This window comes from Eptatretus burgeri, chromosome 14, assembly GCF_056783735.1.
Source record: "Eptatretus burgeri isolate ZD-2024b chromosome 14, Ebu_testis_v1, whole genome shotgun sequence".
NCBI classification, from domain to species: domain Eukaryota; kingdom Metazoa; phylum Chordata; class Myxini; order Myxiniformes; family Myxinidae; genus Eptatretus; species Eptatretus burgeri.
This window is the reverse complement of record NC_140974.1, coordinates 74,330,710-74,345,742: the sequence shown is the minus strand read 5'-3', so window position 1 is coordinate 74,345,742 and position 15,033 is coordinate 74,330,710. Positions and strand designations below refer to the sequence as shown.

Here is a 15,033-nt window from a genome sequence, read left to right as displayed (position 1 = left end):
GACGGAAACACGGACAGACTGACATCTCTGTATGGAAACCTTATCGAAGGGAAAACTACGTGGACAATGTACAAACATGATCTGTACTTTATACATCCCTAAACCACTCACCCAAGTGTGTTCCAACTTGCTGGTTACCTGTGCTCTGGGTGTACATAGGAATGTTTTACAAAGTGGGAATGAGTTCTTCCAACTTCGGTTTTCGGCTAAGTGCCTGTAAGTGGTTACCACCGCTATTTTAGGGCATACCCTGACTTGAGTGGCATTTTTGGAAGTCACAAAGACTACTACTGGTCATGAAATTTGGTTCATTGCACAGACAGTGTTCCATAGGACCTTAAAATATATAGCTTTATGGGGCTATGATGTATATTACTGAATCTACAGGATTTTTATTGAATATACATGCCCAGTATTGGCCTTTTTTCTTGTTTCACCTTAAAATATGACATATATTAGAGTAATTAGACCATGCAAAAATACAACATATAAAACATTCTAAATGAAATTTCTCATCTAATCAAAAAGTTGTCACCCACCGTCTGAGAAAATCAGCATTTGTGTCGGTCAGTGGTGGATTCGCATGATATATGCACATTCTGGCATATTTTTATTTTTTCTTGTTTTCTTGCCCTTTTAGAGCCTGGGACTATGAAATCCCTTAACAAAATGACTAGTTTATCAATAACTCATATTTACGTGTCTTATATTATTCAACTTATTACCAATAATTTAATCAATGTAAAAAAAATTGAGATGATCCGGGTGGATACTTAATTACAGCGGCTTGACCGAACTTTCCAACCCAAATGTCCGACTGCACGTCACGTTTTTTTAAAAAAATGCTTTTATTCTTCTGTACATCAGATTATTTTCACTAAAATGTATTTTAGTGAAAATGGGGCACAAATGGGGCACAGTGATATAGATATAATAGTATTTAAAAAAATATTGAAAACATGCATGGCTTTGGTTTGGAGTAATTTTGCATTTTTGTCTGACTGCACGTCACACTTTTTTGAATTTGATTAAAAAATTAATTTTCTTACAAAAAATTTTAAAATATTTTTCCAGGTATTTAATTTTTTTTTTATTAATTTAGAAGGCAGTTAAAACAGTTTTGGAGAATTTAGAGAGCTTTTTGTTACTCCCAGAATTGATTGAATTGAAAATTTACGTCCAAGAATTTGTTCGATAAATCTCTCTTTTCGTGCTTTTCAGCATCTGACAGTCACTGAATAGAGCAGTAATAAAAAAATAGGTATGTTTTATTTCTTAATAATCCCAGAAATTGGTATTTTGATTATTAGATTAGTTGCTAGAAGAAGTTACATACTACGACCTTCATTTATTTTGCCAAAAAAGAAAAATTAGGTAATTTCATTGAAAACTCGCAAAACCATCAGAATAGGTACCCCTTCTTCAAAGTATCATATTTCGGTGTGTATATATATATATATATATATATATATATATATATATATATATATATATATATATATATATATATATATATATATATATATATATATATATATATATATATGTATATGTAATTAAGCTGTACGGTTTTTGTTCTGAACTCAGTTAGACTTAAACTTTCAGGAAAATGTAGTGAGAAGGCAATGGAACAAACTTCATTTTTTGACATTTTTGAAACAGAGTAGTAACCACTTACATACGCTTAGCTTTTCACGTTATCTTCTTCTTCTTTAACGGCTGAAATTATTCCCACGTTCTCATGGAGTTGGCCAGGGGAACCTTGGCCCAAGTCTTTCACAAACCAGCTGGCAAAGCCTGATGTTGGACTAAGGTAAATTTTCAATTCAATCAATTCTGGGAGTAACAAAAAGCTCTCTAAATTCTCCAAAACTGTGCAGGCTGGAGTTCCTCAAGGTAGCGTTCTGGGCCCTGTTCTTTTTTCTGGTTTTCATCAATGATCTCTCGGACTCTCTGGAAAATCCTCTATTTCTCTTTGCCGACGACTCCACCCTCTGCCGTACCATCTGTCATCCCTCAGACCGGCAAGCAGCAGCTTCTTCGCTCACTGCAGATCTGGATAAAATCACAAACTGGTCCAACACGTGGAACATGTCTTTCAATCCAGACAAATCTCACACTCTCACTATGTCTCTTCGAAAGGACTGTTTACAAAACCCCCCCATCCACTTTCTCAACAATCCTCTGGAAGAAGTCTTTTCTTTCAAGCTTCTAGGTCTCACTATCTGCCATGACCTTTCCTGGGAAAGTCACATTTCCAACCTCGCCTCAAAAGCCAGTCGCCGACTGGGAATCCTCCGTCGTGCTAAGTCCTTCCTCGGCCCTCTTGAGCTCCTGACCACTTACAAAGCTTTTTTCCGTAGCCTGATGGAGTACTGCTCTCCCCTCTGGGCTGGTGCTCCTGCCTCCCACCTTTCTCGGCTTCACGCTGTCGAAACCAGGGCATTTAAGATCATCGGCATCTCCCGCAATGAAGCTGAGTCTTTGGGCCTCTCACTCAATCACCGCAGGTTGGTCGGTGGTCTTTCTGTCTTCTACCGACTCCTCTCCAGCCTTGCCCCCCCTGCTCTCTCTGCGATTTGTCCCCACCACATTTCCACAGGGCGCTCAAGGTCCGCCAACAACCCCCTTCTGGTAAAACTACCAAAATCACGAATCACTGCTCATCTTCACTCTTTCATCCCTCTTTTTTCCCGCCTTTGGAATAAACTTCCTCACTCTATTCTTTCCCATTCTTCCCTCCAGGCTTTCAAAACAGCTGTTCACCACCACCTCTTATCTTCCCCCATCCAAATCCTCGATCTTTTCTACCCCCGATAATCCACCCAAGCCCACTTCCTTCATTTCTCCTGCTTTCCTTCCTGAAAGTCCCTGAAATGTCCATCTTCTCTTCGCCATGTTCCCCGTCCCATCCCCATCCCTCTCCCTTCCACAGTTCACCTAATGTGTCTGTTCCCCACTGTTTTGTCCCTTCCACTCCCGCCCCTCTTGTCTCATGCCTCCTTGTTGTGAGTTGTGTGTTAGCTCTCATACGAGCCTCGACCAAGGTATACAAAAAAAAAAAAAAAGGTGAGGGTGGGTATTTATAATTCGTTCAGCGTGCTGGTGATAACTCGCCAACTCTTTGCGAAGGACACCGTGACATGTTTAATGGCCACAGACTAATCCTGGCACACGGGACGCCCAGTTTATGGAGACGACACACACGTGGATGAATCACCCTGCCTGTGAAACACCGACATGACAGTAGATAGCTGGGTCGGGATTCTAACCCAGGATAGACACCTTAGAACGAGCACAACTCATTTCCAAAAAGAGATTTTGTTCCACTATCGTGAGTCACGTGCACATTTACCTCCACAATAAACCGTTTCCCCCAATTCACCCAATTATGTGTGATATTAGTGATGGTGTTTTGTCTTCAAAATGTTTTCATAATTATTCAACTAAAATACAATGTGTCAAGGTTTGAAGGTTCCCTATTAATGTGAAAGAGTACGGAAGCATAAATCCACAATTTGCATCGCTGTTTATTTAAAGGGATGATGTAAGCAAAGAAACTCTGAGATCCAAAGACGGTCAACGGATTCAGGCAATTGTTCCGTCTCGCTCCTCATCATGCCATCCTGTTGTGCCCTAATTACAGGGGCCACTCTGCTGCCCAAGGATCGGGCCACGCTGCTGCCCAAGGTTTGGGCCGCCCTGCTGCCCAAGGATCGGGCCGCCCTGCTACCCAAGGATCGGGCCGCCCTGCTGCCCAAGGTTCGGGCCTGTCCACACGGGATGTTCTGGTCCTCAGAAGGGTGCACACATAGTAACGGTGATCCCTCGGAGGTAGTGAGACCACAATGTGACAGGTGCGTTTCCAGGTGTGTGTGTGTGTGTGTGTGTCCATTATATAACTGATTAATCATCATTATCAAACTGTATTTACACACCCACCGATGCTTTCAACTTGATTAACCGAAATGATTACCAACACAGTTAACGACATAGATTTATCATCCCAATGTTGTTTAAAGTAAAACGACAGTATTATCTGTTTCCTGTGTCTCCATGAACCTCCGCTATATAAATTGGTACTCGTGGACGAAGCATGACGTGAATCCGTATTTTTATTGTCAGTGAGGGCAGGTGCAAGTGCAGTGGTCGAGTATTGGACTCGACATGCAGATCTTGCCCCAATGGAACCTTGGGCCCACTTGCAAGCTGCCAGCCCTGTTTCTGCAATGGTCACAGCCGAGCGTGCACCTCTAGCGGTCAGTTGTACTTGTAGTAACCTGCTCATTGTTCTCTGAGGTGATGCATAGATGTTTTGAATGAAATATAAGTCTCCCATGCCTGGTGTTGGCTTAATGGTTAGGGTGGTGGGCTTTGGAACCAAGGGTTCTGAGTTCAAATCCCACTCAGCTGTTGAATTAATACCAGGTGGGGTTAACTTGACCTGTCATCCTTCCGAGGTCGGCAAAATGAGTGCCAGCATGCTGATATCCTGTGTTGGAGTGGCGACCCGTCTAGGATTGTGCCCAATAGCCAAGAAGACTGTTTAGGCAGCACCAACACTCTGTGCAGAGTATGGTGCCAATCTCCTCTCATCCTCCAGTCTCCCAGAAATTGCTCCTTCTTCTTCTTTTTCAAAAACTTTCCTTGAACTCTGGTGATTATATTTATTACAAAAACATCTACAACATTGCGCGTTCCTTTCAAAACGTTATGCTTATTTAAATGTAATTCATCTTCCGTACTTCAACACCATTTGGCTAAGATTTGGATTGATCACTGTCGTTACATCCATATATACTGTATATATATATATATATATATATGCACACACACACTCGCACACACACGAGCACAATACCCAGCGTTGCCCAGGCTGAAAAATAACTATAAATGGCCCAGAATTGTTCTTAATGAAGGCATATTCGGTTTAATGGAACACTATTGGATTTCTGATGAAAAGTTTTCTTTAATGTAAGAAAAGAAACTGTTTTCCACTACGTTTATAGCAGTCCGGTGTGTAATGCACTGTGCTACAGATACGCGCTCAAGTAGAATAGTATATTTCCTTCTAATTTAATTGTGTAAATGACATTTAGCTAATTCATGGATATTAAATAATAACACAGGATTAAGTGAAAGTAAAAACAGGAAACAGTTTTATTTCATTTGAAACTATTTTGGAACATAATATTTTATCTTTTCTTCTTGAAATTCTTTAATTCAAAAATGAGTGGAAACCGGAGTGTCGGGAGGTAAACGACCCATGGAAATGAAATCATTGTTAAAACGTGTGGAAACTGGTGTGCCCAGAGGAAACCCACACATCCAAATATTGGAACTAGCCAGGAGCAATACCTGCAGCGATAAACAAATGATATTAAATTCCATGAAACATGATTGATATATATATATATATATATATATATATATATATATATATATATATATATATAATTTGAACTCACTTGGATTAGAGTTGCGGAGCCCCAGCTGAGATGATATTAGATCTGTACCCAGCATAGCCTTGGGAATTCTGAACACTATCATGTCAGCACCTCAGGATACACAATGTTTTTCGTTTTTCCAGTAGGGGCATAAATAGATTGTTGGGGCTTCCAACTCTTAAGCATCCTACATACAATTGTCCATGAGCAAAGCAGGATTCCTCAAGATGTAGTCCAGCAACTGTCAATGTTTACCCTTGGGATGTTTGATGGACATGGCAAAACGTAGACGTACTGGAAACTGAAGTCTCCTCAATCGGAAGGGCACATCTGTTGGTATGAGTGGAATTCTGGGTATAATTGCATCCTTTGGCGCACCCAGTGAGAATAGCAGCCTCAATTACATGTGGCATAAGCTTCTTAACCATCAGTCTTGTGCCATTGCATAGTCGTGGCTGATCCAAATTATGCAGCAGCATTATTGGGGAGCCTTTTGTTTTTTTAGCTCAAGTCTGTGTGGCGGTACACCTGAAGGTTCCAAGGAGTTTAAAAATTCTGCAGGATAATGAACGAATTCTTCCTGATCCACAACAGTGTCGATTGATTTGTCTGTATGACTATTTCCTGGAAGTGCCTGCAACAGCTGCCAGTTGATGCTGTTGACCGTAACATTTTTAGGCACAAAGTATTGCTCTCTCGCATCGTCACTTGTGTGTTAGGTAATGATGTTGCAGGTTGGGGAACACTGTTGATATCAATTTGTCTGCTGTCTTGACCACTGTGCTTATAGGAGCTGGGTCCATAGTGCCATTACTGTCAAAAGGAAATCTTCCCTCTCCAACCTGTAACAAATTTTTGGCAAACTGACCAGACAGCTGATCTCCAAAAAGATGGTTGGGGAAAAACAACAAACCGTTATCACTCCCCGGCTTAAGTTAGTTCCTCCAATTTTAGACATACAATGACGAACATATAATCATGCATATTTAATTAACAGAGTGCAGACCCAAAAACTCCAGAAAGATGGAGGGCCGGGACAAAAAATTGAAAAAAAACGATTCCAGACGTAAGTTATAGATCGTCATCATCAAGTAACCAATCATCCCGTGTCTTTAATTAATATTTTACAAAATGCGTGTCTTTACACACAAACTTTCTCAAATATATAATAGATAGAAGATAGATAGATATATACGTATAATGTGATGATATAGTTCGTATTAGCATAAAGCAAGGCACCGTTGATGCAAGATATATTGTTGTGGGCCTGGAGTCAGTGGCGAGGAAAGACCGCTAGATGGAGCAGTTGGGCCGTCTCCCACCGAACACCCGGAATCGAAGGTCGTCACCCCGGATAACTCCGGAGTCAACGGGTCACTTAAAGGACCGTGGTCGCCAATATTTAGATGGTGTGAGGAAGGGTCCACTTGTCTTCCAATTTACCGAAGTACTCACGCCATCTTCACTCTTGCAGCTACCCTTCTGTCACAAATCACTCCTGCAACTCTTCTCCACCCACTCCATCCTGCCTGCACTCTCTTTTTCACTTCTCTACCACACTCTCCGTTACATTGGACAGTTGATCCCAAGTATTTAAACCCATCCAGCTTCCCCACCTCAACTCCTTGCAACCACACCATACCACCACCCTCCCTCTCATTTATGCACATGTACTCTGTCTTACTCCTACTGACTATCATTCCCCTTCTCTCCAGTGCGTACCTCCACCTCTCGAGGCTTAACTCAACCTGCTCCCTACTCTCTCTCTACAGATCATGATGTCATCCGTGAACATCATAGTCCATGGAGACTACAGTCTGATCTCGTCCGTCTACATGTCCATCACCATTGCAAACAGGAAAGGGCTCAGAGTCGATCCTTGGTGCAATCCCACTTTAACCTTAAACCGGTCCGTCATTCCGACCGCACACCTCACCGCTGTCACACTGTCCTCATACATATCCTGCACGATCCTCACATACTTCTCCACCACTCCCGACTTCCTCATACAATGCCACAACTCCTCTCTTGGCACCCTATCATAAGCTTTCTCGAGATCCACAATTACACAATGTAATTCCTTCTGGCCTTCCCTATACTTCTCCATCAACATTCTCAAAGCAAACATTGCATCAGTGGTGCTCTTTCCTGGCATAAACCCATATTGCTGCTCACAAATCATCACCTCTCCTCTCAACCTAGCTTTCACTACTCTTTCCCACAACTTCATGGTGTGGCTTAACAACTTTATCCCTCTATAATTTCCACAGCTCTGTACATCACCCTTGCTCTTGAAAATCGGAACCAGTACACTTGATCTCCACTCCTCCGGCATTCTCTCATTTTCCAAGATTTTATTAAACAATTTGGTTAACAACCCCACTGCCATCTCTCCTATGCACTTCCATGCCTCCACTGGTATATCATCTGGGCCAACCGCCTTTCCACTTTTCATCCTCTTCATAGCAGTCCTCACTTCATCCTTACTGATCCACCCCACTTCCTGATTCACTATCTCCACTTCTTCCAACTCTCTATCTCTCTCTCTCTATCTCTCTCTCTCTCTCTCTCTCTCTCTCTCTCTCTCTCTCTCTCTCTCTCTCTCTCTCTCTCTCTCTCTCTCTCTCTCTCTGCGTCTCTCTGCGTCTCTCTGCGTCTCTCTGCGTCTCTCTGCGTCTCTCTGCATCTCTCTCTCTCTCTCTCTCTCTCTGCCTCTCTCTCTGCCTCTCTCTCTCTCTCTCTCTCTCTCTCTCTCACTCTCTCACACTCTCTCTCTCTCTCTCTCTCTCTCTCTCTCTCTCTCTCTCTCTCTCTCTCTCTCTCTCTCTCTCTCTCTCTCTCTCTCATTTTCTTCATTCATCAGCTCCTCAAAGTACTCCATCCACCTTCTCAACACACTCTCCTCGCTTGTCAGCACATTCCCATTTGCGTCCTTTATCACCCTAACCTGCATCACATCCTTCCCAGCTCGGTCCCTCTGTCTTGCCAATCGGTATAAATCCTTTTCCCCTTCTTTTGTGTCCAACTTCTCATACAGCTCGTCATATGCCTTTTTCTTAGCCTTTGCCACTTCTCTCTTTGCCTTTCGCCGCCACTCCTTGTACTCCTGCCTACTTTCTTCATCTCTCTGACTATCCCACTTCTTTTTCACCAACCCCTTCTTCCTTATACTTTCTTGTACTTCCTTGTTCCACCACCAAGTCTCCTTATCTTCCTTCCTCTGTCCAGATGTCACACCCAGTACCTTCCGCGCTATCTCCCTCACCACTTCTGCTGTAGTTGCCCAATCATCCCACCCATCTTTACCACCATCCAACACCTGTCTCGCCTCCTCCCTAAATTCCAAGCAACAGTCTTCCTCCTTCAGCTTCCACCATCTGGTCCTTGGTTCAGCCCTCACTCTCTTCCTCAACCTTACCTCCAAAATCATCCTACAGACCACCAATCAATGCTGTCGAGCTACACTCTCCCCTGCCACCACCTTACAGTCTCTAATCTCTTTCAGGTTGCATCTCCTGCTTAAGATGTAATCCACCTGTGTGCACTTTCCTCCACTCTTGTATGTCACCCTGTGTTCCTCCTTCTTCTTGAAATACGTATTTACCACTGCCATTTCCATTCTTTTTGCAAACTCTACCACCATTTGCCCTTCCACATTTCTCTTGTTGAGACCGTACCTACCCATCACCTCCTCATCCTCTTTATTCCCTTCCCCAACATGCCCATTGAAATCTGCTCCAATCACCACTCTTTCATCCTTGGATACACTCTCTACCACTTCATCCAACTCACTCCAGAAATATTCTTTATACTCCATCTCACACCCCATATGCGGGGCATATGCACTGATGACATTCATCATCACCCCTTCAATTTCCAACTTCACACTCATCACTCGGTCAGACACTCTCCTTACCTCCAATACCCTCTTGACATAATCTTCCTTCAGGATTACCCGACACCATTTCTCCTCCCATCCACACCATGGTAGAACAGTTTGAAGCCACCTCCAATGCTCCGAGCCTTGCTCCCCATCCACTTGGTCTCTTGTACACACAGTATGTCCACCTTTCTTCTCTCCATCATAACAGCCAACTCTCGCCCTTTGCCAGTCATCGTCCCAACATTCAGAGTTCCAACTCTCACCTCCACTCTTCCCCCTCTCCCACTGCCTCCGGACTCGCCTTCCCCATCTCCTTCTCCTCCTTCGCCCAGCAGTAGCACAATTCCCACTGGTACCCTGCTGACCACCGGTACCGGTGGCGGTCGTTGGTAACCCGGACCTCGACCGATCCGGGATGGAAATTCGTTTTGTTGTCCGCATAATGATTTGGCATAGGTTTTTACGCCGGATGCCCTTCCTGCCGCAACCCTGGTCGGCTCTTATGACACACAGGGATATGGTACAGCTATTCTAACCGGGGCATACACCGGGCCCAGTACAACTGGTACTCATTTCGCTGACCTCGGAAGAATGACAAGCTGAGTCAACCCCCTGGTGTTGTACGACTTGGTGTACATATATATATATATATATATATATATATATATATATATATATATATATATATATATATATATATATATATATATATATATGTATTGTTGTGGTTGACAAAATTCGCAAACCACCATTCAGGTCCCGTAGGTGAGATATCTCTGTAAGTATATGTGTAGTTAGCCCAAACCCATTGTTTCGAGGGAATAAATGTCATTCATTCGGGCTGCGACCCTTTTAGATAGCCGTTTTTCTTTTACTATCTTTATTTTGGACCAGCTGCCATTACTACCACCACAACCACCACCAACCACGTCTCAACAGCCATCACACAACAACCACCAACCGCAACGCCGCTTCACAACAACAACAACGCCAACAGCCACGACCTTTACCGTCACATCTCGCTCTCGCAACCATCGCATCACCGCCATTCCCGCGCCGCTTGTGGGCACCGATCCTGGACTCGTACAGGGCGCGCACCGAGCAGCGGGTGCAAAAACACCAGCCTTTCCAAGAGATCGGATCAAGAATGATTCACGCCCACTTCTGTTCCGTCCTATCAGCGAGCGTTGGGCGATTTGGCCCCGCCTCCAGGCGCGTCGGAGTATAATCGCTATATGCAGATTCGCGGATCAAGAATGATTCACGCCCACTTTTCCTCTGTCCAATGGGGAGTGTGGCTCCGCCCCCAAGCCGTTCCTGATCCAAAAATCTGCATATGATTTCTCCTGTCTCACTATAAAGCGCCGAGCGCGGAGCGAATCAGGGTAGTTGGAAGCAGTTGGGAAGAGTTGGAAAGAGTTGAGAAGAGGAAAGAGTTAAGTTGGAGAGTTGTGGCCGCGGCGAAATCAGTCGAGAGAGTGTCTGTCGGGGTCCGGAGAGGCTGGAGAAGCCAAGAAGCTTTGTGGAGGTCTGCGCTCGTGTCAGAGTCGGGGAGCTGCGGAGAGGGGAGGCTGGGAACGCGGTCGAGGTCGCAGTGGAGTCGCTCGTCGCGGGACCCAAGCCAGCCAGATATCCTCTTTCCCCCGAGCATCAACAACCCCCCCCCTGTTTCCCCTGCGCTGAGATAGTGTGAGAAGGGGGCCCCGTTCCCACCCCATTCCAGGCAGTGCCAGCGAGGCCCGCGGAGTCGGGGCGCCACCGCCATTTTGCGGCTCATCACCAGACGGGTAGGCTCGACGCGGTCTCGGCCCCAGGCCCGTCTGCCCCCTTATCATTGAGGGTGGCCCCTTTTTCTTTTGCTTTGGAGTATATGTGTTGTCGGCGCCGTCTGTGAAGTAAAACTGTGTAAGTGTTGCCGTGTGCTCGCGTAGTCGGTAGTAGATCTGCATTGTGTTTCTTTTGTTGCAATTGCTTTTTGTGCAGAATTGTCGTGTTACTTTTACATTTGCTTTTGGTGCATAATTGTATATGTGTGCTTTCCGTTTGCCGCGGAATAAATGTGCTTTATGTTGAACTGTTTTTCCCGTTTCGCTTCGTCTTTTCTTTAATTGAATCTCCATCTTACTTCACGTAAAGGGTTGGTCGTGGGATAAATACGCCCGATAATTAATCGGAACCGTCGAGGTTGACGATAACACCGCTCGGTTATCCCGATAGTACGGAACGGGTCGCTTAAAGTGGCCCGTGTCCGAAGTCGACCTGCGGCGAGGTGCGATCGCCCGGTCTACCCTCCGTGTGGGTACTTAGGTAGGTCGAATTTGGCGAGCAACCCTATCCCACGCGGGGGGCCGATTGGCACGATCATGGTGAGGCCGAAAGGCCCACCCATGACTAGTTCCCGGCGTTAGTCCGAGAGGGTCACGACGGGATTGTCCGTCCGGTGGGCGACGTGCCGCGATTCGAGTTACGTGGCCGCTCGCATGCCGGCGGGCGCGAAAATCGCAACATTGTTGTCAGGAGTGGGACACAAACCCATCCCCCTCCTCGCGGCACTGGTGTCGGAGAGCGGGAAAACGGGCTCTCCTGTCTCCAGCTAAATTCACGGGAATCGGTCCAGGGGTGAGAGGAGCGACCCCCGATTCCCTCCAAATTACGAGCGATTCAAATTAACCTCTTACGAGAAATAAGATGGCGTCTCAATGCGAGCGGGAGCCGGGGGTATTAGAAATGGATTTAGAATGTGTAGAATCCATGGTCCAGGATGAAATCCCCGTGCAGGAAATGTTGGTTGTGCAGGAACACGAACTCCCCCAACTGAACCCAGAGCCCGAAATAGGTGCGGCGGCGGCCGCGGTGTATGACACCTCCCTCCCCCTCTCCGCCCAAACCCCCCGATCCTTGCCGAATCGGCTCACCCAAGCGCACCCGACATGGCCCAGCTATGCGCCATGCTGGCGGCAATGACAGAGAGGATGGATACAAACACAAATGAAATGAAAAACGAAATAAAAGGCATGAACAAGCAAATGAACGAAATGAAAACGAATATGGAAACGAATGCGCAAGGAATGAAGGAAGAAATGAAAGAACTGCGGGGTGAGATGCAGCAAATCGGCCGAAGCCTGCAGGCGGGCGTGAAGGCAATGACAGTGGAGCTCAAAATGGCGACGCCATGTGTGGGAGCGAACGAGCTGGGTGGGAGTGCGACGGCTGTCGGGCCCGCGTTGGAGGCGGGTAAGGAGAAAATAATTCGGGGGACGTGTTGGGCGAGAAGCGTGACGGTGACCGAGAGGGAAAAACTAATTAGGGTGACGGAGACGTGCACGAGGTAGACAAGAGACGAGGTGAAAGGAATTGCGAGAGAGAGAAAAGAACAATTAAGACGGAAAGCAAGGATGAGGTACGCGGAGATCGTGAAAGAGCAAGGAGTGAAAAACAGGGAAGGACGGGAGCGACTTAAGGAGAAAGCAAGGTTGACCTACATAAAGATAAGGGAAAGACGCCAGAAAGAAGCAGAGACTAATAGACACAAGGGGACAACAGAAACTAATAAATGTACAGAGACACGGGAGATGGGAACGATAGAGGGAAGACTACACGATGAAGACGGGGTAAGTGACGCACACACACACGGAGGTAGTGGAGGACAATGGGGGTGAGCTGGTGGACTGGGTGGAGACCCAGTGCGAGCAGCGGGATGGCCTCCTCCAGGAACGAGGGGAGGGAGTATGCCCCCTTGAGGCAAGTCACGACCTGGTGGGTTCGGTCGTGCTTTGCGAGGTTGAGGGGAGGAGTGCTGTGGACAGGTGCACGGAGAGCTTGGGGGGTATAGAGGCCCCGGAGACCCTTGTGGGGACACGAATCCCCAGTGTGGTTGTCCCGGTGTGTGTGGTGTCGAGGTGTGTGTTCACAAGTGTGGCGAAATGCGTGCTGCAACGCACGCATAGCGCGGGTGCAAGGGCGTGTGTGAGAGCGACCGGGTGGGTGACAAAGACCCCGTGTGTGGAAGCGACCCCGTGTGTGAGTGGTGTGGTGGTAAATGTGCAGAAGGGCGTGCTTCCCAGCACGCCGTGTGTGGATGAGGCACCGCGAGCGAGTGCCTCCGCGTGTGTGAGTAGTATGGTTTGTGCAAGGGTAATGGCATGCGTGAGTGAGCGGCCGAGTGTGACAAAGACCCCGTGTGCGGAAGCGACCCCGTGTGTGAGTGGTGTGGTGGTAAGTGTGCAGAAGATCGTGCTTCCCAGCACGCCGTGTGTGGATGAGGGACCGCGAGCAAGTGCCCCCGCGTGTGTGAGTAGTATGGTTTGTGTGAGGGAAATGGCACGAGTGAGTGAAAGGCCGCGAGTGAGTGGAGCCACGTGTGCGAGGGAGGTGGAATGCGTGATGAAACGGCCAGTATGAATGGAGCACCACGTGTGAGTGGTATGGGTAGTGTGAGGGAAATGGCATGCGTGAGTGAGCGGCCGAGTGTGAGAGAGACAGCGTGTGCAAGGTCGCTGTGTGTAAGGGAGATGTCGGTCGGCATGTGTGAACATGCAGCCGCGTCTCCCGGTGTGAGTTTAATGGTGAGGTGTGTTAGCGTCGTAACACGCGGGAGTGCGTGTGTTGAATGGCGACGGAGACTGCGACAGAGGAAAGAAAGCCGAGTAGCGGCTGTCGATGTTTTGCGCACCGTGCCGGGTTCACCCAGCAGCGAGCACGAGGTCCGTGCTGTGCAACGCACGAGGCCCCCACGTGCTCGCTTGTGAGAGTGAAGTCCCGGTCTGGAAACGCACGCGGTGGATTTGCCGATCCCGCGGACGGACAAAGTTTAGGCAGGATTACGGATTTGGACCGGATGGGTTCTTCACGCGGGCGTGTGTGTTAAGCTCCAACGGGCAAAGCACATGTGTTCGCGTGGGGAACCCCTCGAGACGTGGGGCTTGTGTTTTTTTTTTATGCGCACGGTGACGTCATGGCTGCACGTGGGGTTGGAATCCGGCAGGAGGGGTATCCCTGCCGGATGGTACCGTCCAAGGAGGGACGAGGTACACGTGCAGCTGCATGACGTCACGGGCAGGTGCAAAGTGCGCGAGCTGTGAGTTGCCGCGCTGGTGCTGCGCATGGAAAAAAAAAAAAAAAAAAGCAAGCCTCACTTTCGGGTGCACAGGATTCCCGGGCAAGGGGTGGAAGACCCCCTTACCAGGGCACAGGATGGAAACTAGTTAGGGGGAAGGGTTAGCTTAGCTAGACCGGCTCCATGGGGCAGGGGTAAGTCCTCATGGGGCCCGTGGAATGGATTAGTTAGAGGGATTGTAGCGAGATTTAGGTTGGGAAATTGATGAATGAGATTATTTGGAAACAGTGACTGACAGTGAGTGTGTAGAGGGGACGTAGTTTAGCTACGTAATGTTAAAAGGAACGTGCTACTAGTTTAAGGGACGACGTGGGAGCACGAGTTAGTTAGGGGATGCAGATAGAAGGATGGCAGAGTTCAGCGGTGAGTTTGTTGAAGAGTTGGTGAGTGAAGTGGAAGCATGTGCTTGGTGAGTGAGTGAGGCCAGCGGGTCTGTGTGAGTGGAGCGAATGGGGAATGCATGGTGCGATGAGTGATTGGGGGGAGGAGTGACTCCCGCCCAAGGGACCCCGGGGTCAGTGTCGAGTGAGTTAGGGGGTTAGTTAAATTGAAAAATGGAGGTCGTTTTGTTGTTGGTGCGAATGTAG

At 47.1% G+C, this 15,033-nt stretch overlaps 1 protein-coding gene across 7 annotated transcripts in view; it reads left to right on the top strand.

Moving 5' to 3' along the window:
* LOC147013633 (uncharacterized) overlaps positions 1-15,033 on the top strand; it is a 146,601-nt gene that overhangs the window by 89,532 nt on the left and 42,036 nt on the right. For all 7 annotated transcript variants that reach the window (XR_015051394.1, XM_085855625.1, XM_085855626.1 and 4 more), the window contains 2 exons: positions 3,647-3,857; positions 4,126-4,259. Coding sequence is in view for 6 of the 7 variants with exons in the window: in XM_085855625.1 (XP_085711751.1) it covers positions 3,647-3,857; positions 4,126-4,259 (345 nt within the window). In the remaining variant the exon portion in view is untranslated. The remainder of the gene's footprint in view (positions 1-3,646; positions 3,858-4,125; positions 4,260-15,033) is intronic.